Source organism: Ambystoma mexicanum, chromosome 3p (assembly GCF_040938575.1).
Source record: "Ambystoma mexicanum isolate Mex_15411 chromosome 3p, UKY_AmexF1_1, whole genome shotgun sequence".
Taxonomy (NCBI): domain Eukaryota; kingdom Metazoa; phylum Chordata; class Amphibia; order Caudata; family Ambystomatidae; genus Ambystoma; species Ambystoma mexicanum.
The window spans coordinates 1143737403-1143765329 of NC_090925.1; the positions used below are offsets into that span (position 1 = coordinate 1143737403).

Below are 27927 nucleotides of genomic sequence, written 5' to 3' on the forward strand. Positions count from 1 at the left end.
ATTGAGGCCAAATGGATGTGATAATACGGCCTCACTGAACATTACCAAAATGGAAAGGCACACAGGTGAAGGGAAGTGTGCCTTAAAACATTAATACAGCAGAATGTGCCCAATGGATTCTAAAAACATGAGCTTCTGCAAATGATGACTTCATGTATATGGGGACAATGCGCATTATGACTGAGAAAGAAAAACAGCAAAATTATACATAAAACACCAATACATGAAAATGCTGTGTATTTGGGAAATAAAAGGAAGGAACTGTGCCTTACTTCTGAAAGCGAAGCCAAGCAACATAGTTCATTTGAAATAAATAAAACACTTAATTACCAACATACAAACTGACAATGTAGAAATTGAAAGGACTACTTTGTTTTAAAGTGGACACCGGCTTCACATGTTAAACAGAAATCTGTGAGTGGATAATTCAGAATGAACAGTCATGTCCTTTCAACTGTCATATTAAACAAATATACTTAGACATGGAAAGAAGGCCAAGATGTAATGTACTGAAATACAATGCCGTACTTGTACCATTGCTTTCAGATTGCACATGTGGCTTTCTTTAGGGTCTGTATAACTGGACCTCTGACCCCAGAGACCCTGATCTGTTTCAGCAAAATGCAAGAAAATAAAGTTTCTAGATCAAATTCATGGAGGGGTCAGATAAGGAATACAGGCCTGACCTCTCAGACTGTTTTACAGTCCCATAAAATGTGTCTTAGCTTCAAACAGAGACACTCTAATGAATTTAATTGCAGGGCTGAAACAACATTGAGCCAGGCACAGACGCATGTCTTGCACCCTTTGAGAAATGAAACTTACTGAGCTTGCTGGATGTGAAATCAAGGGTTTCCATATCAATGAATTGGACACATTTTTCCTTAATATAAAGGGAAAGAAATGACGTACATGAAGACTGATACCATGGTAAAGCTTGGGATAAGCCTATCAGTTCTATGCAAATATCAACTCCATGGAAGGAATTAAATTTGAATTATAGATCTAAATGTGTGTCTGATTTTCCTATAAATTATAGAAATCTGATAGTTGGAGAGATGATAGAACGAGAAATTAATGATTGGAATATAAATGTTCATAGCGCACATTATGTTGGTTTTGGTACAAACATCGCAAAATTATAATGCGTTCCCGGAAGGTCGCGCCGGGACCAAAACAGTTTCTCTAGGCCTAGCAAAAATAGCTGAATCAGAAAATATATATTTTACTGTGTTTAGATGTAAGTTACACAAAGTTTTCATGTTGTGACTTTTTGGAGTTGCTAAAGTGTAAGTTTAAAATTGTCATTTTAGACAATACTCTCTCCTCATCTCACTATCCATAATCTAGATTTCATAAACCCCTCACCCTATCAGCTAGCAGAGGCCGGACTTGTCGAGGGAGGGGAAAATGAATGTCCAGTTTGAGGTGTGGGAAAAATGGGTTGGCATTGCAAAATTATTCATAATATGAATGGTGTCATAGGGGCTATATACAGACAATCCCCTATTACGCCAGCACTTGGACATTTGCTGAAGTCTTTTGGGTGGAGATTTTCACTTGGGAGACTGGGAATACAATCTGAGGCAGACAGCCTACAACCTGACTGGGCCCTGCTGTGAATAGCTGAGCTATCCTTGCCTGAGGTGTGAGCTGACTCCTAACTGTTCCAAAAAGAGGGTCCTAATACCTGGCTAATAAAAGAGATCTCCCATGTAAGTAAACATGTCCCAATGATATTAAGTGTGTGAGGAAACTACCTGCCTTAATAATTTTCCTTAACTGTGGGTGGTGGGCAAAACTGTGTAGACTCTTAGCACATGTGATTCCAAAAAAATAATTCCACTGTAGAAAAGATCACAGGATGATTTCTGTTAAACTTCAAAATTAATACATCTCATTCCCAGTGAGTGTACGTTAACCACTGTATCCTATAAAGTAATTGGGAAACCCTATTTGTCTTGTAACACCAGACTTCTTGACAAAAGAGGGGTATCCCTGGACCCAACACAAAATTCCCCAAACCTTGCCTTTCATTTGAATGTGCTATGTCCCAAAACAAATGTTCCCATTGATTCCATGTCCCATTACCCTGCCTTTCATTTTAATGTGCCATTGTCCCAAAACGAAAATTCCTATCCATTTCACAGACCTGAACCCTGCCTTTCAAAATAAAAATGAAATTCCCTATATATTCCTGCTCCCTAACTTTACCTGTAACCCAAGGTGTGTAACACATAACTGATGCCTGGGTTGGGTGCAAGGAGAAAGGAGTCTGTTGCTAGCCAAGTTAATCCAATTGTGACTCTCCAGTTAAAACACAGACACTCTCTCCTGGGGGTGATCAGGTGACACTCATAGCAGAAAGGGTTGAGACTGCTTTGGCGTAATGAAGGAACCAGGGTGCCGCATACAGGGTGCATTCTGATTGACTGTGTGTTTTTAAAATTGCCTCTGTGCTAATGAGCAGAGAAACACCATTTGAAAAGCCATGGAAAAGCTATGTGTGATTTGGTTTAAATGCAAACTTGTGTTTGTTGCAATTGAAATGCTATTGAGAAATACCTGCTAGTTCATTAACACAAGAAAGGTACCTAAGTGCTGAACCTATTGTGTTGTGCCACGGGGTTGGTTGCTTGTATCATTTTGAGTGTAATGTTTATTAATCCCACAATTTAAACAAATCTATATATATATTCTTCACTACACCGGCCTTGTTCCTGGCTCATTGGTGGTACAGAGCGAGGGAGCTGGGTGGCATTATACAGGTCGGGAATGACCCAAATAGGAATCCCTTCAGCAACTTGTTGACACCTTGAATGGGGAGAGAAGGAACTCTGTCTTGAGGGTGGTTGTCCAATAAATCGTTGCAGTATATAGTCAAGGAATGGCAATTCGGGGTTCTCACCAAAGGCACCTTGCTTGGTCTCTGTAAAGGAGTTTACAGCTGGAATCTAAATGTGTGTGGTGTCAAACAATGCTTGTGAATCTTTTGTCTGTCAGTATTCCTTAATCACTCTTAATCCCAGTAGTCTGCTCTCTGAAGAGATGATGCCCTAAGGTACTGGACAATGGAACCTAAATGTGTGCTTTCCTTTCTCCATGGTTCACGTTCCTAGTGCATCTGCTGTTTAAACCTTTTCTTGCCAACTTTTGCCAACATCTACATATAATCAGTGCCATCAACAGTCTGCATTGTTTGTTCTCTCGGTTTCACTTCTTTCAGCCCCTCTTAAGCTTCCCTTCCATGTGGAAAAACAAACATATGGTTGAAAACTTGGAATTTGATGGCAATTGATCACAGACACAAAGTATGGACATCTGTGAGCTTGTGACTTACCTGCAATGCCGGATGCAATTTGTGCCTGTCCCCCCAGCTCAGAACCCAAACCTGGTCATGCGATTTGTCATAAAGGAGCTTCGCCGGTAGAGGATCCACGGTGATAAACTTAAAATGAAATAAAAATATATTTTTTTAAAACATCAAAGATAATCTCTGTTAGCAACATAAGGAGAAATAAAAAGCATCACATACCAGTTCATCAATGCACTAGGCAATACCTTCCATACAGAGATGGACAGAATATGGCTGTATTTTGTTTTGTTTAATATACTGTAACAGTTTTACCTACTTATGTAACCATATCTATTTAAAAAGATATATATATTTTATAAATGCAGAGATTTCACAAACGACGACAGGCACTGCCAATGTGCAAAAACTGCGAACAATGAATATGCACCGCATGGTAGAGTCCCTTTACCGAGTGTGATTTGCTAATTGAATGCATTCTTCAGAAAATCAATAATAAGTGCCCTGGCTATTGACGGAAGCTTATAAAACCTTCAGTCCCCTGGGACAGGAAGAGGGATTCTGTTATCCGCAATATCGCTGATGTAGGACAAGACAGATGCGCGTGCCGTAATATCATTACCTCCCTCAGAGCAGGGAGGTTCACGCGCTGACACACGTCAACGGCCTTGAGGTGTACGCAGTTGTGTGATCTATTGCTGCCCGTGCTAAAGGAACGGCGCGAGCAGTGGCACGTGACTGAACATGGACGCAGGGCCGGTCGATGCGTAGTGTAGTCGTGCGCAGGGAAGGGAGCTTTATGACCGCAGCAGTCCATCCTCTAACGCGGAACTGAACTAATGGCCGCTGCTTAATGTGCACTAACTAACAGCCCACGTATTAAGATAATAGAAAAAAGTGCAATGTCAAATCAAGGTTTTAGGGTACCCGAAAAAAAGCTATCTCACTGAAGAGACATCCTTTAGAAAGCTGTACAACATGGCAGCCATTGCTACCATTACAAATGATGTTAGTGTGGGCTGCACTTTGTGGTTTTACTGACTTCAATCAGACAGACAATTATGTCGTCACATTTTCAAAGCTGTTTCTTTCGATCTCCTATTTTTGCAATGCAAATCACCAAATAAGTTGCAGCTCGTTCACCCAATTCAGAAGCCTTGGCAGGTATTGTAAAAGGAGAAAGTAAGGGAAGAATAGCATGAAAACAATTGCTTGGTATTGCCCTTTTAGCGACTAATTGAAACATAGGATACAGGTGTATATTTCATTTTTGGATGACTCGTTTTAAAAAAAACTCCCACACAGCCCCCATTCGCCCCTACCACTGCCCTACTTACCTAGTGCTGCTTGCAGAAATATCTGAGGCAGCATCGACGCTGGATCTTATGAGGCCGACAGTTCTCTGAAGGATACAGTGATTCATTTTAGGATGTGGCCCAAGAACTGGCACCAAAGTCTATCCTAGAGCCCCAGTCGCTTGGATGAAGGAAGATGTATGCCTATTCCATCCTTGTAGATGCCTGAGACATGATGGGGATTGCGAGTTCGGGGAAAGGGGAGGCTTTTTGGGAGGCGGCGCAGCTCCTTGTTTACCTCTGCTCGGTGCACTGTTTTATACACCTTCATGCACTTCTGGTACAGTTGGGAAAAGTTACATAAGCTTGCAAAAAAATGTTAAACTAAAAATACATTTAAGTTTTAATTTCCCTTACCTGTCCGGCTTGAAGCTGTGCTTTATTTAATGTGCCAATATTTGTTTTGTTTAAAATGTCACACTTTTCTGTTTCTAAAAAGTTGCTACACTGTACGTTTACGGCAGAGGAGACCTTTTCCCAAAATTCTCCAATGACCTTATGTGGGGTGCAGTTGGAGGTGCAGCCCCCACAAAGGTTGGGAAGATGGTAAATTGTGGGTGGTATACCTCCAATTTTCCAATATATGTCAAATTTCCTTGCCTCATTCTGCTGAGTCTGGCTTGATGAGTGGAGAAACTTTCCAATCAAGGACCTTCTTGTGTAGCTGGCTACACATTTGGGGTGCTGGGCAAACTGTTACCCTCCTCTGTATCCAGCTGTGATTCACTTCATGAAGGCACTCCATGAAATGAGGGCCGCTGGCAGCGGGACCTTATTGGTGCAATGAGGGGCGCTCAGAGCTGTTTTGTGCATCTGTGGGACTCTGCCAGGGTTGAGTGTTATCCTCCATTGCATTGACTGTAGCTGCTTCATCTATGACTCAAAGGCATTCTTACACGTCGTTGGCCTGAATGTAGCCATCTAGGACTGGCGGCCAGAACGTTGCGTCCTTTAGGCCAGTTATGCAAAGCTTTATGATGCAGATATTGTTCTAATTGGAGGGAGGGTATTTCAAGCAAAATATGATTAGCATCGGTCTTACAATTAAATAGCACTGTTGGGTCATAGGAGAACATCCACTGTTCAAACAATACAAAACATAAATGAGACTTTATAAAGGATAAAAATAAGCTTTTTTAAAAATTCTGATTCTAAGTGCCGGACAAACAACCTTGCTCCGTATTCTCTCATGTTCAAGAGATGTGCATTACCCCCGAGCTACCCTCCTGGTGGAAGAACAGAGGGGATGTCAATAGGTAACGTTCCAAATCTCAGAATGCCAGAAAGTTCGTCTTTATTGGACACTAATATTTGTCATGACTGACAAAGCCCATGGAAGAAGGTTTTCTCATGAGGTAGGATCCAAACCACTTATCTGGGGTCTTTCAATGACGTTTCCAAGGTGACAACTCAGAGCCACCTCACACAATTGCAGTGGAGGCTTGGACAATGTGCTGTACCAACTATACTGAAATATACCACAGGCGGGTCAGCACTGAATGCCATGAATCCTGCGCAAAGGGGGCAAGCAACCAAACTATAAAAAAACATAAACAAGTAAAACCCTTTCTAGTGTGAGGTTTCCTCTGAATTAGAAATTTGTAATTGGCCTATTCAGTGCCATAGTAACAGGAAAGAAGCTACAAAGCACCATGACTGAACCATCACATGGGTGTGTATGTGCCATCACATGGGTGTGTATGTGCCATCACATGGGTGTGTAAGTGCCATCACATGGGTGTGTATGTGCCATCACATGGGTGTGTAAGTGCGATAAGACAAACAAATCACAGCACTGAAAGAAAGGGTGGTGGGAGGAAAGGGCAAATGCTAGGAGGCAGATGAGATAGACAAATGGAAAGGCTGTGCAGAGGGGCGTTATACAATGAATATCTCTCTTCCCAAGAGAACTGTAAAATGGGCCTCTTATCCCATTGTCCTCGCTACAGTTTTTTTCCACATAACCTCCCAATGAAGAGCCAGGTGGGTCAGCATGGTGTCCTTGACTTTCAGGGGGTTCTAGGTCGCCACTGCCAGTGCTGAGAAGGTCTCAAGAGACATGACCATGCCCAGCAATTTCTCAGGCATACCCATTGGTGTCTTAACAAAGACTGCTCAGAATAAGAACCGATCTGTGCTGGTCTGACCCTGGTCTCCCCTGCGGACTGTGGACCTGTGTAGGAGTTTTCCATTACAGAACCAGCAGAGGCAGAGAATAAAGCTATCCTCACCAGAAGGGATTTATTGCCATCACAATACATTGCACCCGCCTGTACATGATGAGCAATATTCCATCAGGCAATGGGAAATGAGGACCCTAGTAAATAAAAGATGCACACAACTATCTTTCATTTAGGAGTTGATATGATTCAGATGCCACTGTTTCTAAACTTCTAAACTGGCACTGGTAGTTAAGTGCTCTCAAATATGTGGCCTAGGCTGCAGTTCACAAGTTCGAATGCTGGCACAACTAATGCCGTCCTTCCTTCTTCAAAAGATGCTGAAATGGGTATCATTATTATGGCAATAACCGCTGAGACGGCGGGCCATTACCGCCTAAGGTAATGCCCCTGGGGCCTGAAGTTACAGGCCTGAGCATAGTGAGGGCCTTAACGGTGGGCCCGGGGGCATTACCTTAAGGTGGTAATGGCCCGCCGGCTCGGTGGTTATTGCCATTAGTATTCTGGGCTTTGTAGTCTCAGTATACTCGTTTTCTGGAGTTTGCAGCCCCGGAATACTAATGTGCTAACAAAACCTTTTCACGAAGCATTTCTTTTGCTGCTTGAAAAGGTATCGTAGCAGAACGTGTTAGTTCTAGGAACACTAGAATGTGCGTACTGCTTCATTAGTACAGAGCCACAGGGCGCAATTTTTCAGCCAACTTGCTCCGTACTAATGAATGGGAGGAAAATAAACATACAAAATGGCCACCTTGGAAAAGACAGAAGGGACTATGTGTGGTCCCTTCTCCCTTTCCATGGTTGCCTGAAAATATAAACAAAGAGAGTGTACCCGGCGCGCGATGCATGCAAGCGCGTCCCCGGAATTACACTGTGGTATGGCTCGAAAATGAGCCAATCTATGTTAAGTGTATCCCATGGATTCTCGCCGCCTGGTACTAATGTGTAATAATAACACGTAATCTTTCAGTGTTTCGAAGCAGATGATGCTTACAAAGACCAGCATGTAAAAGTATTACTAATATTAATATAACTATTATTACTATTCCATGTCATAGATCAGGGGTGCACAACATAAGGCCTACCGGTCAAATGTGGCCCGTCATGACATAATTTATGGCCCTCCAAGTCACCTGAGTTTAACGAAGTGTTACCTGGCCTAAAGTCAGTTTTGCTTTGCATCCCAAAACCTGCACTTTTAGTTCTATTTAAAACATGACTCCAGCCCCATATTGGAAAAAAAAATCAAAGTAGTAATAGTATAACTCCCAATAAGTGGAGCGACCACGCTTTGCTTCTCTGTTCACTCTGACTCCCTTCCCCTACAACCTCTCAGTCGAATATTGGTAGTATCCAAACCAATTGCTCAGGATCTAGAATAGTCTGGTCGGAGAAGAACATAAGAGCGGCGACCGAAGCTCTCCAACCCGCCGCTTCTCAGGGTCTTCCGCACTTCGATCTTATGATTGTTAATGATATAGAAGACTGGATTCTGAGATTCTCCGGAGTACATGCCACAAGAAAAACGAGGCACATGCTAAAACTTGGGGGTACAATACTCCCCTATAATAAGGGAATCATGGATTCCAAGAGAGGGCTAAGAGCAGAGAGTCGGGGTTTCAAGAACATGAACTTAGCGGGAGCAGCCTACTATGAGAAAGTTAGAAAAGCCAAATACAGATTTAGAGCCTGTATTAAGAATATAAGAATATCAGAGAGGAACAACAGATATCAAAGGCTCGTGCAAACCATCTGCTCTAGAAATTCTCATATTATATGGCTACTCCTAAACGAGAATAGAGAGAAGGTCAATGGCCCACTAGCCAACCCTATTGGTGAGGAATTATGGGTACAATTTCTATTAGGTCGTCATTCTGGAGAGGTGGAGGCACCTAGTATATTTGAAGTGAAGGCTCCCTTTCCCCCGCCTTTTGATGTTTCCACGGAGGCCATTCACAACAAAATAGTCACCCTTAAGGCCTCTAGAACCCCTGGACCTAACGGGCTGGCCAACGCAGTAATTAAGAACTATTCTGCATTTTGGGCACACCTCTTCTCTATTCTCTTTAAAAAGATCTTAGCTCAGGGGATTATTCCCCGTTCCTGGCAAACGGCTATTCTCGTTCCTGTGTTCAAAAAGGGTAGCCGTATAGACCATAACAACTACAGGCTCCTTTCTATGCTTGACATCACTGGCAAACTCTTTGCCGCATTACTGCTTAGTGAGGTGCAGAAGTGGGTGAACAGACCAACATACTCAGTAGATTCCAATGTGGTTTCCGGCGACATTTTTCCACCTCTCATAATCTTTGGGTGATGGATATGCTTCGCACACGGGTGCTTAACAAGGGGTAGCCTCCGCTTTACGCCCTATATATTGATTTCAAAGCTGCCTTTGATTTCATTCCTAGAGCAAGGTTATGGACTAAGCTGGAAACTATGGGTTGCCCGCCAGGTCTCCTATATTATCTAAGACAGCTGCATCATAATACCTCTGCGTGCCTCAGATTAAACCAGGAGGGCAGTATGACTAGACAGGTGAGCCAGAATAAGGGGGTAAAGCAAGGATGCGTAACAGCACCCCTCATTTACAGTTTATAGGTATATGACATCCCGGCAGCACTTGCCGAGGCTAACAACTGCCCCCCAAAAATTGGTGAGGTGCCTTGTATTGTCCTAGCATATGCAGACGACCTGGTCGTATTTGACAATACCATAGCTGGATTTAGGCGCTCCGCTGTCACCTTATGGGATTACGCTAAAACCAATGGCTTTACCATTAACCTTGACAAGACAAAGGTACTCAGATTCACTAGGAAAAGAGCATCCCGAGTCGATCTGTTGGTACATAATAATCATATACTTTATGCTCCATCTTATCGGTATCTTGGTGTGGAAATTGAGCCGTTGGGCGACTATCCCCTGTGCAGGCAAGGACGTATAACCAGGGCGATGCAAGCAACAGCATTAATATCTTTGTTTACTAACAAACAGGGCGGCTTTACCTTGTGGGGGACAAGACACCTATACATCCAAGTGTTTGCACCCATGATTATCTATGGCCTTGAGTCTCTTCTCTCTTTCGATCTGGTCTGGCTGCAAGTGATGGAGGGTAAATTCTGGCGCCGGATACTGGGATTACCTCCGAGTGTGCCAGTGGCCCTGACAGGCTTGAATTGGGCCTTCCCTCACTTAAAGCACTGGTACTCAAAAGGAGTGCAGGATTTTATCTTAAAATGAAGTGCAGCTCTACTAATCAGTTATTGGCAGTCATCCATCAAGAAGTTAGCAAAAAACACACCACTTCTCCCCTCCAGAAAGACATGAATACATTTCTCATAGACATAGGCTGGACTCACAGAGGGGTAACTGTATCCAAGGATGGCCTAAAAGCGCTTGGTAAAAAGGTGGACCTATGGGATTGGTTAGAGAATTTCTCACATCTGAGCAGCCTAAAGACCTTTCATTTCGTAAAATATAGACTTTATAATTTCATGAAACCACAAGCATATCTGTATCTCTGCCCCACTAAAAGGCTCAGACGTTTCATTATTTTGTTCCGTCTGGAGCAATTACCCACCTTGTATGATGTTGGAGCCAGGGAAATGATCCCTGCCAATGAGCGAGTCTGTCGCCTATGCAAATCTCCTGAATGTTTGGAGACAGCTAAGCATTTGTTGACTGAGTGTTCGACACTGGGTCGTTCAATCTCCAAATATCTTGGGGAATTTGCACATGATCCTCTAACCATTTGTGAAATGTCATTCTGGCTTTATTGCACTAACACCTGCAACATGCATTTGCTCATTGCATTGTTTAATGTGTGGCAGCAGATTGAAAAAGACCTGGGCTCCTTGATCTGAAACATCTGGATAAGGTGGGTTAAAGATTGTATGTGACACTCTGACTAGGAAGAGGTTTTACACCTACTGTATTTTCATTTGACTCTGATGCATGGTGTCTCTTACAGAGACGTTTAACTCCTGCGTATGAGGCTAAGACTGTGTTGATGTGTAGGGAAAGATATTAAGCTATACACAATTGTTTTTACTTGAGTATTGTAAAGAACATTTTGTTTCAAATTTTGTTTCTAAAATTTTGTTTCGATATACATTTTCTTCTGTATATGATATTTGTTGATTTGTTTCTTTTAATGAGTATATATTAATGTATGTAATTTGTATTATGTGTAAAGTTTGAATTTATTTGCAATCTATATCACATTAAAGAATTATTATTATTATTATTATAAGGCATCACACACGGTACAGTTAAAATACAGTAAAATGGACACCTGGAAACCCATGCTTTATTGATTATTTTATTTTTAGCTCAAATTCGTGCACCGAAGCCCCTACCACCTTCTCATCAACATAGACAGTCCGGCCCACTGTATGAAATCTGTGTGGTACTTTCGGTCCTCCAGCTAAATTAGTTGTGCACCCCTGTTAGATTAAGCTCATCATTTAGCAAGTCTTTGAAGCTCCCATGAGAGTAGACAGAGAATTAGTACAAACATTACAATGACAAAAATTAGAGGTGCTAAGTGAGCGCTCGACAACTGGGGCTTTCATAATCACAACTCTGAACGCTATCCTAGCCTGCACTGCCTCAGGAGGGGGCAATCTCATTGGTACTAGTACACTAAAAGTGAGGAAAGTTCATAAGGAGTCACCACAATGTAGTGTTGACATTAGAGATATGGTATGATGGATTGTGACAAACTGGTTTAAGATGAGCAGGAATAAGGCCAATGAGTAAGTGCTGGGTTGTCAAGTTTACTGCTGGATCACTTATTGTATATTTCACCAGTGTGCTATTCTTATAATGGCAATAATATTGCATTGAGCTTTTCCTTATTTACACACTTGCATGGGTCTGCTTTGACCATCCAATGTTACAATGTAAATTCTTTCTCTTCAGTCCATTCGCTAAACATGCTTTTTTACTTCTAGAGATTATTTTGTAATGGTTAGCTTATGTCAGTGCCCAGTTCTTTGGGGTCCTTGTCTATCAAATACAAAGGATGGAAGAATTAAAAATGTTGTAATTTGACACCTTTAAAGAATCAGATGCCAGAACCAAATTAGCCCACTTTTGAGGTGTCCACAATGGCTTCCAGTAGTCAGTGAAACCAGAGCTCAAAGTGGGTGGGAACTAAAGGGCACAAAGTTCCCTTACTTTCCAGGGCAATCCTTCATTGTTCCCTTACTTTATGTGACCGAGAATACCGTTCCAGGACAGCAACTTAAAAAAAAAAGATTTTGCCTTAATCTTCACCCTACAGGGGGACTCGAAACTGTGTGCTGCCGATATCAACCAGTGTAATATCGCACTGAGCTATCTCTTTACTCATTTCAATATAGACGTATAGACTACTTCGGATGTAAAACCCATTCCAAGGCAGCCAAAACGCACTACGATACAGCAAACTGAGTATGAATGGCTGTAGGCTCAGCCTTGTTTGCATGCAATGAAAGGGGTGTGTGTAGCTGGGCATGTTTTTTAAGACGTGCAAATGGTGGGTGGTGAAGTGGAGGCTGCAGAAAGGGGCATGCTGAGTGTGACAATGACACAATACTGGTGGTCATTTAAATGCCTTTTCTTTCGTGTTTTCTTCAGTCTTGCTAGGACTATTGTATAACAATGTGGCAGACAGCAGATGAGGAAAGGAAGGACACAGCAGATATGGGGTTTAATGGGGTCAGGGTGATGGTGAGTGTGGGGTAGTGGGCAGAAAGGGGGGGGCAGAAGGAACATCTTTCCACTCATTGTTTTTTTTTTACATTTCAAACATTGAATGAAACTCACTTTATGTCCCTTTCTGCTACTCAGCATTGTTTGTACAGGACTGTTCTCAAAGTAAAACTCACCAATAAATTACAAAAGTAGTAAAAAAAGGAGTGTATGCCAGTGCAAGAAGTAACAAAGTTTTATTCTGGGTCCCAGACGCAGCTGGGACAGCATATTCAAACAGATCATGGAACAGAACTGCATGAAAAGGCGCTTTCAAAGAAACACCCCTAAAATAGACTTTTATGCAAAGCAAAATAATGAGCATTTGAGATCATGAAACACTAAAAAACAAACTGCTGCTACTCATGAAACATGTGCACCCATGTACCCAAAAAGAATTTCCCCCTAAAGAAAATAAAATGACACAACTATACCAATTGCCTGCCCTACACGCAACTCTCTAACAAGATCCACCACTTACTACGCAACCCTCTGCTCTAGTGCAAATGTGCCACCATCTACCTGCTACGTATCGGCACATCAGACATAAAATCTAATACTACTTCAGTCAATCACCCTCCACCACTAATGAGGGCGTGCGCTATACACCATAAAAATAGTCCCTCTGACCCCTAGTGCATTCATGCATGGGTACACTCATGTATCCTTTTAGGAGATTCTTCACTTCTTTCAACCTCAGAGTCTCCCATTTCAGTCGAAATAAAGTCACCACCGTACCAAGCGGACCTTTGGATAATGGCATCCACTGACCTCTTTTGGCTCAACCTCTTATTACTGGCCACCGGATGCTGTCCTGCACTCCTCCGGGAGTGTGGCTGGCATAACCACACCTCGGTCGGGTTGGACATGAAATATCTCCCCACACAAATTTGATTGGACTTCACACTTACCCATACACACCCTGTCCCATTCTTTGACATTGAAACCAGAAATCTCTATAATTCTCAACATCTGCAGGCTCTGTGAAAACCCATCCACCAGGAACCACCTCTTCATCTTTCCCCAATATTTTGTGTCTACTCTTCATTTCAAAACCTTTTTCATCAACACTGAAGGGTACCATCAAATGTCCTTTTTGCTTCTTACAATATACTTTTGAAATGTACTTAAAAACACAGAAGGTGATGATAATCAATACTAACACAGGGATAGTGACTCATAAAAGTCTGGAAAGCCAGGTGGGTACCCATGTGAAGATGCTGTCCAGCCAATCTTCTGGTTGCCCTCCATTAACTTTGCTTGTCATCTTCCCCTGGACTGTCTGCATCTCTTGTGTAGCTGCATCATTCAAAGTTCCATCTGAGGCCTCACCATCAGGTATGGCTGTGAAGCAGCTCATCCCAAACTCAGCACAGACACCTCCTTCCATGGCTGTTAGGAGGCCAAGAACAAATCTATTTTGAAGGGCCACCAAGCGCAAGGCCCTCATCTCCTCTTTAATTGCATTCAAAACATTTGCTATTGAGTTGGCCAATTGCAATAACTCATATCGAGCCAGCTGCAGACATTATGAATTAGCTGCAGCCTGTACTCCTGGAAGCAACAAAGAAGTAAGAAAGGTGGCAGCCATGTAAAGTAAATGGTACTCATTCGGGACAGCAGGCAGGTTCTCTGCGCTCTTCCTCCAGAAAAAGTTGCTTTCACGTTTTCTTCTCCCCGTTATTTTTTGCTGCTCATTTGGTTGGGCCATTTTTCCCTGCAGTGCAATCGTCATGGCAGTTCTATTTTGGGGCAGCACTAGTGCAGGGCTGTGCATGGTAACAAGAGCACATATTCCATTCCATTCAGGTGGAAGCTGGGCATATGCTTTGGATCCACAGGCCCACCAATAATCTATCACTGCTGCTATTCCCCGCGTCAGCGCTTCATTCTTCACCACCTTGGCGCTGCTTGAATCAGTCCACAGGAAAATTGACCCACTTGACCTGAAACACAAAAGGGAATTGTGTAAATCTCCTTATGTCAACTGGTTGTTGTTTTTCATCTAGCTAAGTTAAAACAATAACATTTTTCCCCAAGTTGCTCAGCAGCTGTCGTTAACCTAGGCTGCCACATTTCGCTCAAAACCCGCCAATCCTACAACACAACACTGCATTATTCTCCCTTCCCATTTCTCCCCATACCACACTGTTCCTTCTATCCTCATCAGTGTCCTTGTGTGACACCAGGGGACTCTTTGCCCTATTGCAATCTTTTATGGTGTCTTATTTGCAATTCCCCTTGTTTAGGACCCTCAGTAACATACTTCACCACCTTATGCCAGGTTTCCTCATTTTGAAGCATCTGTGTTAATTTTACAAAATTGTCTTCACACAAATTTTCCCCTTCATCCACCCAGTGAACTGCCACTTTTTCCCCCTGGAATAAACTTCTAGTTCAACAGAGACAGGTGCATTATGCATCCTGCCTAATTGTAGAACGCTGCTTGGGAGAGGAAAAGCTTGGACATTCCCACTACGTGTGGAAGGAGAAAGCAGACATAGCAGGTGCCATTTACTCCCATGCATCATCTCCTCATACCAAATGTTTCCCGTTAAGGAATTATGCTCATCTTCAGTGCCATTGTGGAAGCTCTCCCCATTTATCATATTTATTTTTCCCATCTTTCTTTTTTCACTCATTTGTGTTTAATTTTTTCTTTAGCGATCAAATAAAACAAAGGTATTAATACTATACTAAGACATATTAATAACATTAAACTCCAAAAACCTGACCATTTCTCTTTTTTGCCACATATTTTGCATTATAAACTTCTTCAGCAACCTCCTTCACTGGGCTATTATAAATTCTAAGGTCAATTATAAAATGAAAAGAAAGTTCTGTTATAATTCCCATTATGTTTTGCTCTGGGAGACAGTGTTTTGTCTCTGCAAATGTCCATTATGTGGACTGTGAGGAAGGCATGGTATTGAGCAGTAGAAACAAACACAATAGTTCCAAGTTTTGTAATGTTATACATTTGATTGGGATGGGATTTGCTAACTGGCCCAAACTCTAAAATTGAAGTAATCTCGACCATTAAACGATAACAAACACGTCTAAGTCAGTATGGTCAAAATAAAATAAACGATACTAATAAAACCTAATAAAACCTAACCTTGCCCTCTTTCTTAGATTTACAAATGTGTTAAGGGAATACAAAATGAAAATAGTGTCTCAAAGGGAAATGTCAGAATTGCTTCAGCACCAACTCCCTTTCCCCAGGTTCAACCCCACGGGATCTAGACAGTCGCTCCAAAACACAGGATGGGTGGATGGCACAGTTCTATCAGTCTTGCACACTTTGGCTTACTGGTACAATTCAGCAGTTCAATTTTAGGCTTTCAGCTTCTGGTAGTTCAATAGTTTACTTAGGTTTAGCCCGCCTTGCCATCAATACTCAGTTCATATATTCTCAGTTTCTCAGAGTTCTGCACATGCTTCTGTCTGCCGGGCTCGAGCTTGCTTTGTTTTGCTTTATCACACAATCTCTTATAGTTCTGCACAGGCTTCCCTCTGCCGGGCTTGAGCCTGTTGTATGGGTTCTCTTCCCCACATTTGATCTCCTATATCTTTTCACTTTCGAAGACTGTCGAGATTGCAAGTATTTTTCATAGACTTGCATGAACACTTCAACACTCTCTTTCAACAATCCTTCAATTCACAATTGTTTCTTGTTGCACCAATGCCTCTTGGTATTTGTAGTTCTTATTCTCTTTCACTTGCCTTCTTGGCCTTTTTCCAAAGTTCTTATATTTTACTTTTACCCTCTTGGCATATTTCACAGTTCCCAATGACACGTTTCTCTTATTCAACTTTCTTCCCATATTGCGGTTTCCTTTGATCTGCGCTTGTAATATCTTTGACATTTCATAACATTTCACAGAGACTTTCGAATATGCGACTTGTAAGGAAGGCACGGTGGCAACAGTAAGACAGACACGAGTGACCACAGTTCAACGTGTTATCGAACTTTCATAAGGGTGAAGAAAATGCACAATCTAAACCTAAATCTAAGATGGGAGCAGGCTTCTACCATTAAAATAAAGAAAACGCTGTCCTTGTGGTGTCGTGTCAAAGAAAGAGGGCCTATAGTAAGAAACCTATTGCCAATCCCTACTTCTTAACAACAAAATGGGTGTGAGAATGAGCCCCATTACAAGTTTGCAGGTCAGCTAACAACGGTGCCAGTAAGATACCAGCACCGTTGTTACCGGACCGGCAAACTACGAGTCTGCTCGTGGGTGCCTGGTGGGCGGAACGGCACCCACGAGCAGACCATGTCAGATGCACCGGCATCCTTCATGAATGGTGCCGGTGCATCCGACCTCCCCATTCGGATTGAGCCCTATGGGGCTCAAATGAGAATGGGGAGTAATTATTACCGGCACCTGGCAAAGGGCAATTACCGGGTCCGGCGGAGCTACCGCAGGACTCATAATGAGGCCCAATGAGGAGTATAACAAAAGAGTGTTTAGCAAAATGAAAGGTCCAAAAGGGTTTCGGTAGTTCAGGACTGCTGAACTGACATGCTCCATTTATCATGTTGCATCATGAGACAAGGTCGGAACAAAAGGTAAGATTGGGAGCAACGCCTTAAGTATGTAGGCACCAGAAAACAATGGTGATTTCTTTTCTTCTTGCTTTTGTCTGAGGCCACTATGTCGGGTTCACCCTTGTGTTTTTAGCACTGTTCATTTCTATCAATCTTTGTCACAAGATAGGATTCCCTTTCCCTTGCTTTTACTTGGCATCCCTCTGTCTGGTTCACTTCATTCCATGTAACACAGTTCGCTCAACTTTAAACACATGCAGGAATTCATTTCCCTTGCTTTCCTTTGGCATCCCTTCATCGGGTTCACTTTTGCCCCTTTTTAACTCATTCCCTTCCACTTGTTAAATACCTTTGATTGTACGAGGGATTTGTCTTGACCCATTTATGACCACTTTGACTCTTTCCTCTGTCTCCTCACCCAAGGCCTTCTGGTATTTGCAGTTTATATAGTTTAGTTTCACAATATTTTGTCAGGTTAGCTTCACATTTTGTTTCTCATTCATCAAAGACTTTCGACTGTACGAGGGATACTTAAACTCATGCCTTTTCCCTCGTATGACCACTTTGACTGATCGCCCCCTCCTACAAGGCTTCTCATCACACGCTTAGCCCCTGCATCCTTCACCACAGTTCAGGTTACAATGTCTCTTACTCGCGGTTCCACGAAACTCAGCGAGTACTTCAAACGCTTATTGCATCATATATTCATGCAAGCCGGCTTCTCTTCTCACTCACCGGCAGCTTCTGTTTTGAATTCTCTTTGTTTGTCAAGCTTTTCGGTCAGGCGTGGCTCACTTCCTTTCAAGCTCCATTGTTGTATGCGAGGGAGGTATTGCGTGACCTTCTGCATTTGCCTCGCTTGTCTTGCCTCTTTAGGGTCTCCCTTCCCCGTGTTCAGACCCCTCCCCTCAAAATCTACAGTTCACAGAGAAGACTTCCCCCCTGCTGGGCTCGAGCCTCCTCTCCTCAATTCACAATGTTCTATTATATGTTTTTAGAATCCCAATACCACAATACACTGTGATAATTTTTCTCCCACTTCACAGCTCCCCAAAACAGCATTCCATGATTTTGGGAGCTGCAGAAGCCAAAAGGGGAATGTTTAAACAAGGTCAGGGTCTCATCTCCTGCCCCTCAAAGACCTGGGTTTGTATGCCTAGCCCAGTGGAGGAGTTCTTCTGTGGGTAGCGCCAGGCAACCCCATCTGCCCCTGGTCTTGACATCTGGAGGTATGGTCCCCTCTCCACAACTCAGTCTCCTCTCAAGTAACAAGACCAGTGTTAGCAGGTTTTCTCCTCCTCCAGGTCTCCCAAGGTCTCTCCAGCTTCCTTGGTCTTTCTCCTGCTTCCTAGCACCTTTCAGCATCCCCAACTCGCTCAAAGTGTGCTTTTGTTTTCCACCTTTTATACTTCCTGGGAGAGGTAATTAGGTTCAGGTGTGCATAGTTGTAAAGGGAGGCCTGAGTTTGCCTGGCCTCATTACTGGGATAGTCTGCTATCAAAAGCAAGGAGTCTATTTTCTGTGTCTGATTGTGTTTTCTCTCAGTAATCTTTATCCTCCAGATTCCTCTCTTTCTCATCTCAATATTTACATGTAAAGGGGGGGGGGGGTTGGAAAGACAGCAAGTCTTGTACAGTAGGATGGGGAATAGGTTTGAAAGGAAAGGGGATACTGCATCTCACCATCGGGTGCCTCTACCCGAATTCCTGAAGACCCCTCATCCAGGTAATCCTCCCGCATTGGTCCATCCCCAGGAACTGTATCCAACAGCGATGGCCATGTTCTGGCCATCCAGATGACAAATCCCCAGCGATCAGTACGTGAGACAATGTCTGGTTTCACATAGACTTCACCTCGCAGGACCGCTCTGCTACTTTGTATCCTTGCCTTTCCACAATTGTTCTCTTCACTCATGTTTTATCTGCACACACACAACCTTCAACTTTCACTTTACAGTCACTTTGCCTTTAACATCAACTGGACTTTTGTTTACCTCAATAATTTACCATATATGTTAATTGGATTTCTTTCATCTCTTTTCTACAGCTCAAGGCCGTTACCAATGCCTCATCTGCTCCTCCCCAACTCAGCTGTTCACCCGGGGGAGTCGCAGGCTGCTTTCTGGCAACTTGAAGGTTTCTTTCCTCTGCTCGCTCAGCTTTGCAATTTGAATGCTTACGGCCTCCGGAAAGCATGGAAATCTTGCTGGCTTTCTCTTGATCCTCTCAATTGTTGATAATCCCGTTGGCTTCCACAGCCTGGTTTGCATTGGCCTCAGAAGAGCTTTTCCTTCTTGTACCCAGCCTCGCTCAAAGTGTGCCTGTTCACACCACCTTTTATTTTCACAAGGCATGTTAAAAAGTGGAAGGTGTACTTTGTTAGAGCTACATGCCTGACTCTGCCTGGCCTCATTACAGGTTCAGGGCAGATGCAAGTCAGGAGAGGTAATCCTTCCAACCTCATTCCTCATCTTCCTTGGTGCAGTACTTTTGTCACGGTAAAGTGGGGAGGAATTATGGGAGTTGTAGTTTCCCATAAAGTAAGCAGCGATATGGGTTAGATGGGTTGTGGAAAAGGGGGGATACCATGTCTCACCAATGGGTGCTTCTCCCCAACTCCCTGAGGACCCCTTACCAAGGTGATTCTCCCTTCCCTGTCAACCCCCAGGGTCTGGATCCAAAAGTGATGGCCTTTCCCTGGCCATCTGAGTACAGGATCCCGGGGACGAGTTTGTGAAACAACCTCTGGTTTTTCACAGGACCCATCCCCATCATCTTTCGATTTTGAGAGCAGTTGGTGTTGAATAGATGATGGTGTGTGGGCTAGTGAAGCACTCCTCTTTCCACTTCCTGATGGTTCCACACGAGGACGTGGTCACCCGGATAAGGAGGTGTTGCTGGTGGGAAATGTCTGTTTGGATCACCTGATTGTCCACATTGGCTTTGCTCTGCAAGGATTTATATTTAAGGGACTTGGTAAGATCTTTAAGATATCAATCAAATCCGCCCCAGAATAACAGAGGTAGAGTGAGCATCAGAGAATGTACACAATGGCAGAAATGGCATACTCATTCCCTGCCCTGTAACAATCTCATGAGAAGTCTGGTAATGATCTCCTCCAGGTGTATTTCTCAGCGCAATCAAAGCAAGAAGCAAGCAGTGCACCCACGTTTTTCTAGCGTCTGCGTAAGCTTAGCCAATCACATTTTAAGCAGTCCATGCTTTATCCCCAGGAGTGCTGTAATCTCCTTTAAGAAATAAATGGCAAAGTCCTGTTCATTATCAGAACAAATTTCATCTGGAATCCCCCACTTCTGGAACACCTGCCGCACAAGAAATGCAGCTGCAGTGCAGGCATCATTGTGAGCACAGGGACCTGCCTCAAGCCAACGTCAGAATGGACACACAACTACAAGCATGTACTAGTACGAAGTACACCTCTCCTGCATATCCACATAAACAATATGCAAGTGCCGGAAGGGGCCTTCCTGTCACAGCAATGTTCCCTGTACAACTCTCAATGTTTGACCTGGCAGAAACTTTTGCCAGGTCATACAGTTGTTTACATACTTAGTCACTTATTTATACCAATTTGGCACAAAACAGTCTTCACTTATCCCTACAGCCAAATTCTCTTTTGATACCTGGGTAGGTCAGTGAAGCTGTTTCAATGCCACTAGTAACAATTATTTTGGCATGACAACCTTTCCTGTGTTATCATGTCGCCAAACCAAGTCCGTTGTGAACAGAGAGCATCCTCGCCTTTTCTACAGCTCTTTTTCAGCGTCTGATGCTTTTTCCTGCAATTCAATTATCTGCCAAATTGGGGTTGCATTTAAGTATTCTGGCAATGCATCTTTTTCTTTGCTCACTTGTAATACTGTTATCGGAGGGATTTTTTCTTCTTTGCCAGGGAACAGCATGTGATTCCTCTGGCATATGTGCTGCTTCTTTTGCTGCTCAGTCCGCTCTTTCATTTCACAGCAATATAAAATCTTGCACTCCTATATGGGCTTTGCACTTTATTAATGCTAACTGTACTGGGAGCTGTAACATTTCTAGTAGTTTACTCAGTAATGCTGAATTCTGAACGGGAGTGACATCACTTCTCTTAAACCCTCACCTTTCCCATCTTGCTAATCCTGAGTGCACTGTAGAAGTGACATAGGCAGAATCAGAGAAAATGTTCACTGCTTGGCCCTCCGACATGTTTAGTGTTTCAATCAAAGCCACTTGCTCTGCTGCAGAATAATGGTTTGGTACTTGTATTTGTGAGTACACTATGAACTCCTCTCCTTTGTGTACTCCTTGTCTATACCCCACAAATGTACAACCTGAATGCCTTTGCCCCGTGTTTTGGCCAATGCCCTCACTTCTATCACTTCTTGCTTAACTACAGGTTTACCTTCGCTCCTATCGATGCATGCTCCACAGTCATGTACATAATCTGCTTCTTCTATTTTTTTCTGCAATGAACTCTGCTGCGTTTATTGTACTGCACCTCACCACTTCTATTGCTGGGTTGGTTAGTATTACGTCATACCTTGCAGATGTTTATTTTGTTTTCACCAGTATTGCAAGTAATGTATGTTCCACGTACAAAACTACTGGACATCCCCTAGTTATTGTGGAAACCTTCTCAATAGCAAATGTAGCAGCAACAAGTGCCTGTTCACACAGGACATGTCCCTGCATTGCTGCATTCAGTGCCCACTGTAATATGCAAGTGGCTTGTGTCCTTGTCCCTTTTTCTGTGTCTGTACTGATGTTATTACTTTTAAATCTGAATGAGAGAACCGGTGAGACTTTTCTTTGTAATAAGTCAGTAGTGTCACTGAGTCCCATCTGCACTCCTCTTCTGTCGGGCTGCACAACACTAAGACATAAATGTACTGTATTCCTGTGCTAGTAACATGCAAATTGCTCTGGTCCATTTGTATTGCTCTGTTGAAGATGCTAAACCCTTGCAGTACCCAGGAGGCATTCCAGCATGTTCAAACTTAGTCCCGCGATACTTAAAGGCGGTAAGATACCTGGAGTCTAGATGTAGTACAACAGAGAAAATGGCATTTTTCAATTCAACTACTGTGAAATATTGTGCCTCTGTGGGAATGTTACAAAAAATTGTTGCAGAGTTAGGGACCAATGGACACTCTGCCCCAATAATATTGTTTAGCATGCGTAAACCCTGTATAAAATGCCAGACCCCACCCTTTGCTTTCTTGATCGGGTATATTGCTGTTTTGCAGGCGGATGAACACACTTGTATTATGCCTTGCTGCCATAGGGCATGCAGTGTCTCATATATGCCCTTATATGCTTCTCAAGAAAGTGGGTACAACGTTATGTGTGGCAACAGTGCACCTTCCATCAACTTGATGTGCACTGCTATAGCCCCTTTGAGTATGCCTACGTCATGGGGTCTTGTTTTCCACCAACTTTTTTTGGGCACCTATTCCAAATCTTCCTGAAGATATTGTACTCTCTTTTTTATTTTTTGAGTCATCTGGGGCACTGCCCTTTGTTTTATATGTTGGGCAAGGTATGCTCAGTTCGCAAACCACCTCCCCTTCTTTGCTGCCTTTTGTTGCAACCAGCTCGGTCTCACTTACTCCTGTCAATGTCAGTGTGGGGTCATTACATTATATTGAGCACCAATCCATGTTCTCATCAGTGGCAGCCAGTATAATCATGTCTTTTCGGACAACTACTTCCTCCAAGTGCAGTAGAGTGTGTGTGCCTGAGGTAACTGAGGAGGCATAGTGAGGCCTGAACAAAAATGTCCCCTCAATTCCTGGCAGCCATCCCACCAACACGTGCACCCTGTACACAAACACCTCTATGTGTGTGTGGGTATCCCTCTCATTGTGCTGTGTACAAAGTATGCCTGAATCAGAACTGCCACCCAAGCTGGATACATTCTGAGTGTGGTGCACACCATCCCTTTCTCTGAAAATGGAATGGTGGTGTTCAGTTTGCTGAGTAGGTTCCTCACTAGAATGTTGATGGAGTGTATTTTGAATACAACAAAGGTGCTATAATATGCTGTGTCCCTATTGTCAAGGGTAAATCTTTTGTCAGACCAAACTTGTGTCCAAACTTTTATTAGATAATGGGAATCCTTCTTCCTTGATGCATGATCTAGTTCATCTATATTTGCAAGAAAGGACAATTTGTCTGTCCTATCTGAACTACTACCTCTGGTTCGTCCTTGTGGTCTCCAGCTACTGCTAGAACATGATACATTTGCACTCCAATGGGCACCCCTATTGTGCAAATGTGTTTTCTGATGGCATAAATGCATTACCACCCACCACTGTCACTCCTGTGTATTGGGGCATGATATTATGTCCCATCATTGTTACCCCTTTTGCTATTTGTGGCTGTACTGGTGCCTGAAGAACGCTCACTGTACCTTGAGTTCCTGCCATTTCCCCACCTTGTTCCTGCACCTGTCCCTGGGTAGCAATACCTTGTGTCTGTGCCCGCTGTATCTGTAATTATTGTTGCTGTGGCATGACCTGCACCTGTTGAGGATTCTGCTGCATGTATGTCTGTTGTTGCTGCCCTGCCTGTTCGATAAGTGGGCATGTTCGTGCAAAATGTCCAAGGTTCCCACATGCAAAGCACTGTACTCCAAAACATGGCATCATTCCCCTGTATCTCGTTCCCTTTCCACATAGTATCCTCTCCCTGTCTGATACTGTACCATGTACCCATTGCCCCTGCCTGCCTACATAACCCCGCATTGCTGCTGCACATTAATGAATGCGGTTTGCTGCTTCATCTGTACCATTCCCCACTACTGGTTATGTGGCACCTAAGTCCATCCTCCTCGCTGCATTACCATGCCACTGGGAGCCCTCCTTGCTGAGCTTGCGGAACAACAACTGGTCCTGTGAGTACTGCTCCTTCCATAAATATTTTTGCCAGTTTTTTTCTAAGCCAATTTGTTTTCTGCTTTGGTTGCATTATCGACTGTGTCCTTATCCTTCTCCTGCTTTCTTTTACAATAGTGTAAAGAGACTTTCACATCTGTGAGGATCCCCCTCAATAAAATGTGGTAAAACAAGGTATTTTTTTCATCCCATGACTGTTTATTTTCCTGCATCAACATTTCTTGTACGGATCATATGTAATACACAGGATCCTCGTCAGGCTTCATTTTATGAGCCAATTTAGAACCCATGTCGGACGTGTGTGGATAAAGCTCCCTTAAAGCCTTCCAAACATGTGCTTGATAGTTGTTAAAGGGTGCTCCATCGTGTATATTAGAGCTTACTTTTACACCCACGTATCCAGCCTGTTGCCATATTTTGTCACTTCTCTCCCGACCAATACTGCCAATAAACTTTATATGTTCCTATGGCCAATGGGATTCCCACTGTTTCTTTTTTCGAAAACATAAATCCACTTGCTCGCCCTGGCTATCACTGAACGCAGACTGTAAACTAAATTGTCCCTGTCGATTGTCTGCCATATTATGTAATGAACCTCGCCCCTCGCTTTTTGTAAAAGGGGCATTGTGTGCGAGCTCTGCATTTATTGCCATGTTGCCGTGTCTTCGCTACCGCTATTCTGGTTTTCATGCTCAGGACCCTATTTCCCCAGTCTTCCTCTTCTCTCTCAATCCTTCTCCTTGAGCTTCTCCCATCTGTCAAATTGCATGTGTCTGTTTTGTCATCCCCAAGATCGCTGTCACCAGTGTCTCCCCAGTCTGATATGGTAAGCCCTTCTGCCGTATCAGTTTCACTATGGTCCGAGTCCTATCCCCAACTGTCTATTTTAAACTTTATGCATCCTGCCATCCACCCCTGTTCATTGGCTCCCTTCTTGTGTCCATTTCCTTTCACCTCCATATCCCTTTCCATTGTTTTTTCTGCTTCCTTGAACACACTGTCAAGTTGCTGCTGCACACTCTTTGTTATGTCATTTAAATATTTACTCTTCCCTTTCTTGTCCTTGCTGATAATACTTGTGTCACCCTCTTTTTTTCTTTTTATGTATCCCTTCTTTGTGTTGAGACACTCGTTTAGGATTTGTGTACCTGCCAGCTGTTTTTAACAATGGGTATATCATAAAAGGAGGGGGTGTTGCACTTCCGTGCTCCTTCTCCTCTTTCCCTTTCTCTGTCTATTTTTCCTTTTCTTTGTATAGGTTCCATAGCCTCAGAATGTCCTGTCTCTTTTTAAGCTTTGACCCTTTGTATGTAGCTGGTAAATATGAATACATACTTTCTATAATACATTTATTGAATGTTCCATCTCCGGGCCATTCTTTATAACACTTCCCCACTGTGTTGTGTACCCACACAAAATGGTACTTTGCTATTTTATTGCAATATTGGGGCAATTTGCTGCACATGTGATTAAACGGGGCATCCATCCAATAGGACAACCTTGTCTCTGCTGTTATTCCTTTCTATTGAAATATTCCTCTCTCCCTTTTCCTTCATTTTCCTTATTATTTTTAACCTTTAAACTCAGACCTCCGCGTCAAACAGTCTCACTCGCTCAATTGATATACTTACCACCTGGCTCGATCACCCTAGTTTCACTCGCTCCAGCCTTCTCCGAAGGCCCCGCCCTTTCACACATCGCATTCAATGCTTGAACACAATGGCCTTCTCCACAGGCCTGCCTTGTTATATTGTGTTAGTGCAGAAATGGCCTTCTCCCCAGGCCCCCCACCTTAACAACGAAGCCCTATGTTAGTTAGTTAGGAAAAATTGTCTGCTCCTCCTTTCGATCAACTGCATCAGTTATTCACGCTATGCAGCTCTGCGCTAGTTACAAGTTATTCCAGCTCTGGCTCTTCCATTATTTCCACAGCCACATAAAATGAATACTATGATCACTTTACACAGCACAAAACAAACTGCTGCTACTCATGAAACATGTGCGCGCATGTACCCAAAAATTATTTTTCCCAAAGAAAATAAAATGGCACAACTATACCAATTGCCTGAACTACATGCAACTTTTGTCTAACAAGGTTCGCCACTTACTATGCAACCCTCTACTCTAGCGCAGATGTGCCACCGTTTACCTGCACCTATCAGAACGTCAGAACTAACATCTAATACTATTTCGTCAATCGCCCTCCACCACTAATGAGGGTGCATCCTATACACCATTAAAATTGTCTCTTCCACCCCTAGTGCTTTCATGCATGGCTATACTCACGTATCCTTTTAGGAGAATCTTCACTTCTCTTGACCTCTGAGTCTCCCTTTAAAGGCTTGCATTTCAGTCGGAGTGAAGGCAGCGCCAGACCAGGCGGACCTTTGGATAGTGGCATCCACGGACCACTTTTGACTCAAACTCTTAGTACTGGCCTATGTATGCTGTCTGGCACTCCTCGGGGAGTGCAGCTGCCATACCCATGCCTCGATAGGATGGCAGTGATATCTCACTGGGGCTTCCAAAAATATATTAAGGGGTCACCTCGCAAAACTCACCAATAAAATTACAAAAGTAGTCAAAAAAGAGATTACGCTAGTTCAAGAAGTAACACAGTTTTATTCATGGCCCCAGACGCAGCTGGGACAGCATGTTCAAACAGATTGTGGAACAGAACTGCGTGAAAAGGCACTGTCAAAGAAACGCCCCTAAGGTTTGTACTTTTATACAATGCAAGTAATTAGTATTCGTGGTCGTGCGACATGAAGAAATCTATGCACATGAATCTGATTGGGCTTTGCACTTTGAACCCTTATAGAAAAAACATACATTGCAATCAATAATTGGATCCACAAACCTTCCCACATCACCCTCATTTACACCCTGTGATGTCACAATCCACCCCCAATTCCCACAACACAAAGTTAAATCATTGAAACATTTGAGACGACCAGCGGAACTTTAATCAATTGCCTTGGTCGCCTCATCCCGATTCTCACAAAACTAGCTGTCCACCATGTCAGGCTTGAGCCACGAATGTACTGCTACACAAATTTTGCATATCAGGGACACTCCAACTCTCTTCCCAAGGAAAATATTCTACAGGACAATTTCAAACCACTGTGGTTCTTTTCAGCTACATTAGAAAATTGTGCTTCATAAATGATTTTGAATTTTAAAACGGTCATATATTCATTATTCATTGGCAGAACCTGTGAGTTCTAATCTGTGACCTTAACAAACAACAAAACCTTTACATTTCTCTCAACAATGGCCTGGGATTGCAGATTCTGCACTAAATCACCAGTTACAGTGGCTTTTGCTGCAAACAAAATGCTAACACACGTTTAAAGCAAAAGCAAGCTTTTAGGGCCTATTTACTGCGTTTCGAATATCAATAAGTTTGATTATACTTACCTGTGCCCCAATATTTATGATTTAGTTTTATTAAGGATTTTATTTCACATATATCATCAAGATCCCTTTCCCCTTTTACTGTGCTACTCACACAGCTGATAAGTGTGTTTTTTTATACTGCTTTGGACTTTCATCTTTATTACAGTTTCATCCTTATGCTCTGAGTAAGACCTATCTGTCAAGGTATCCAGATGAGGACTAACATCTTATTCTGACACACAATCCATCCTGTGGAAGACACTCCTCCAGTTGCTCAGGTTACAGATAACCATCAATGTGACAGAAGATGGGCATAGCAGTACATTACGTTTACTGCTGACAAGCTGACAATGATTTGGCTTCTCAAGTTCACATCAATACAAAGTAGTATAAAGAGGCAGCACTGCTGTTTTTACAAGCACTTACCATCTCATTCACATAGTATGAGATGGCAAAACATAAGAATGCAATCATGTGACAACATATAATAT

The 27927-nt window shown here is 43.0% G+C and overlaps 1 protein-coding gene across 2 annotated transcripts in view; it reads right to left on the reverse strand.

Moving 5' to 3' along the window:
- The window catches only part of FSTL4 (follistatin like 4), a 2447383-nt gene that overhangs the window by 89499 nt on the left and 2329957 nt on the right, over positions 1-27927 (reverse strand). For both annotated transcript variants that reach the window (XM_069652538.1, XM_069652539.1), the window contains one exon: positions 3341-3448. In XM_069652538.1, coding sequence (XP_069508639.1) covers positions 3341-3448 — 108 coding nt within the window. The remainder of the gene's footprint in view (positions 1-3340; positions 3449-27927) is intronic.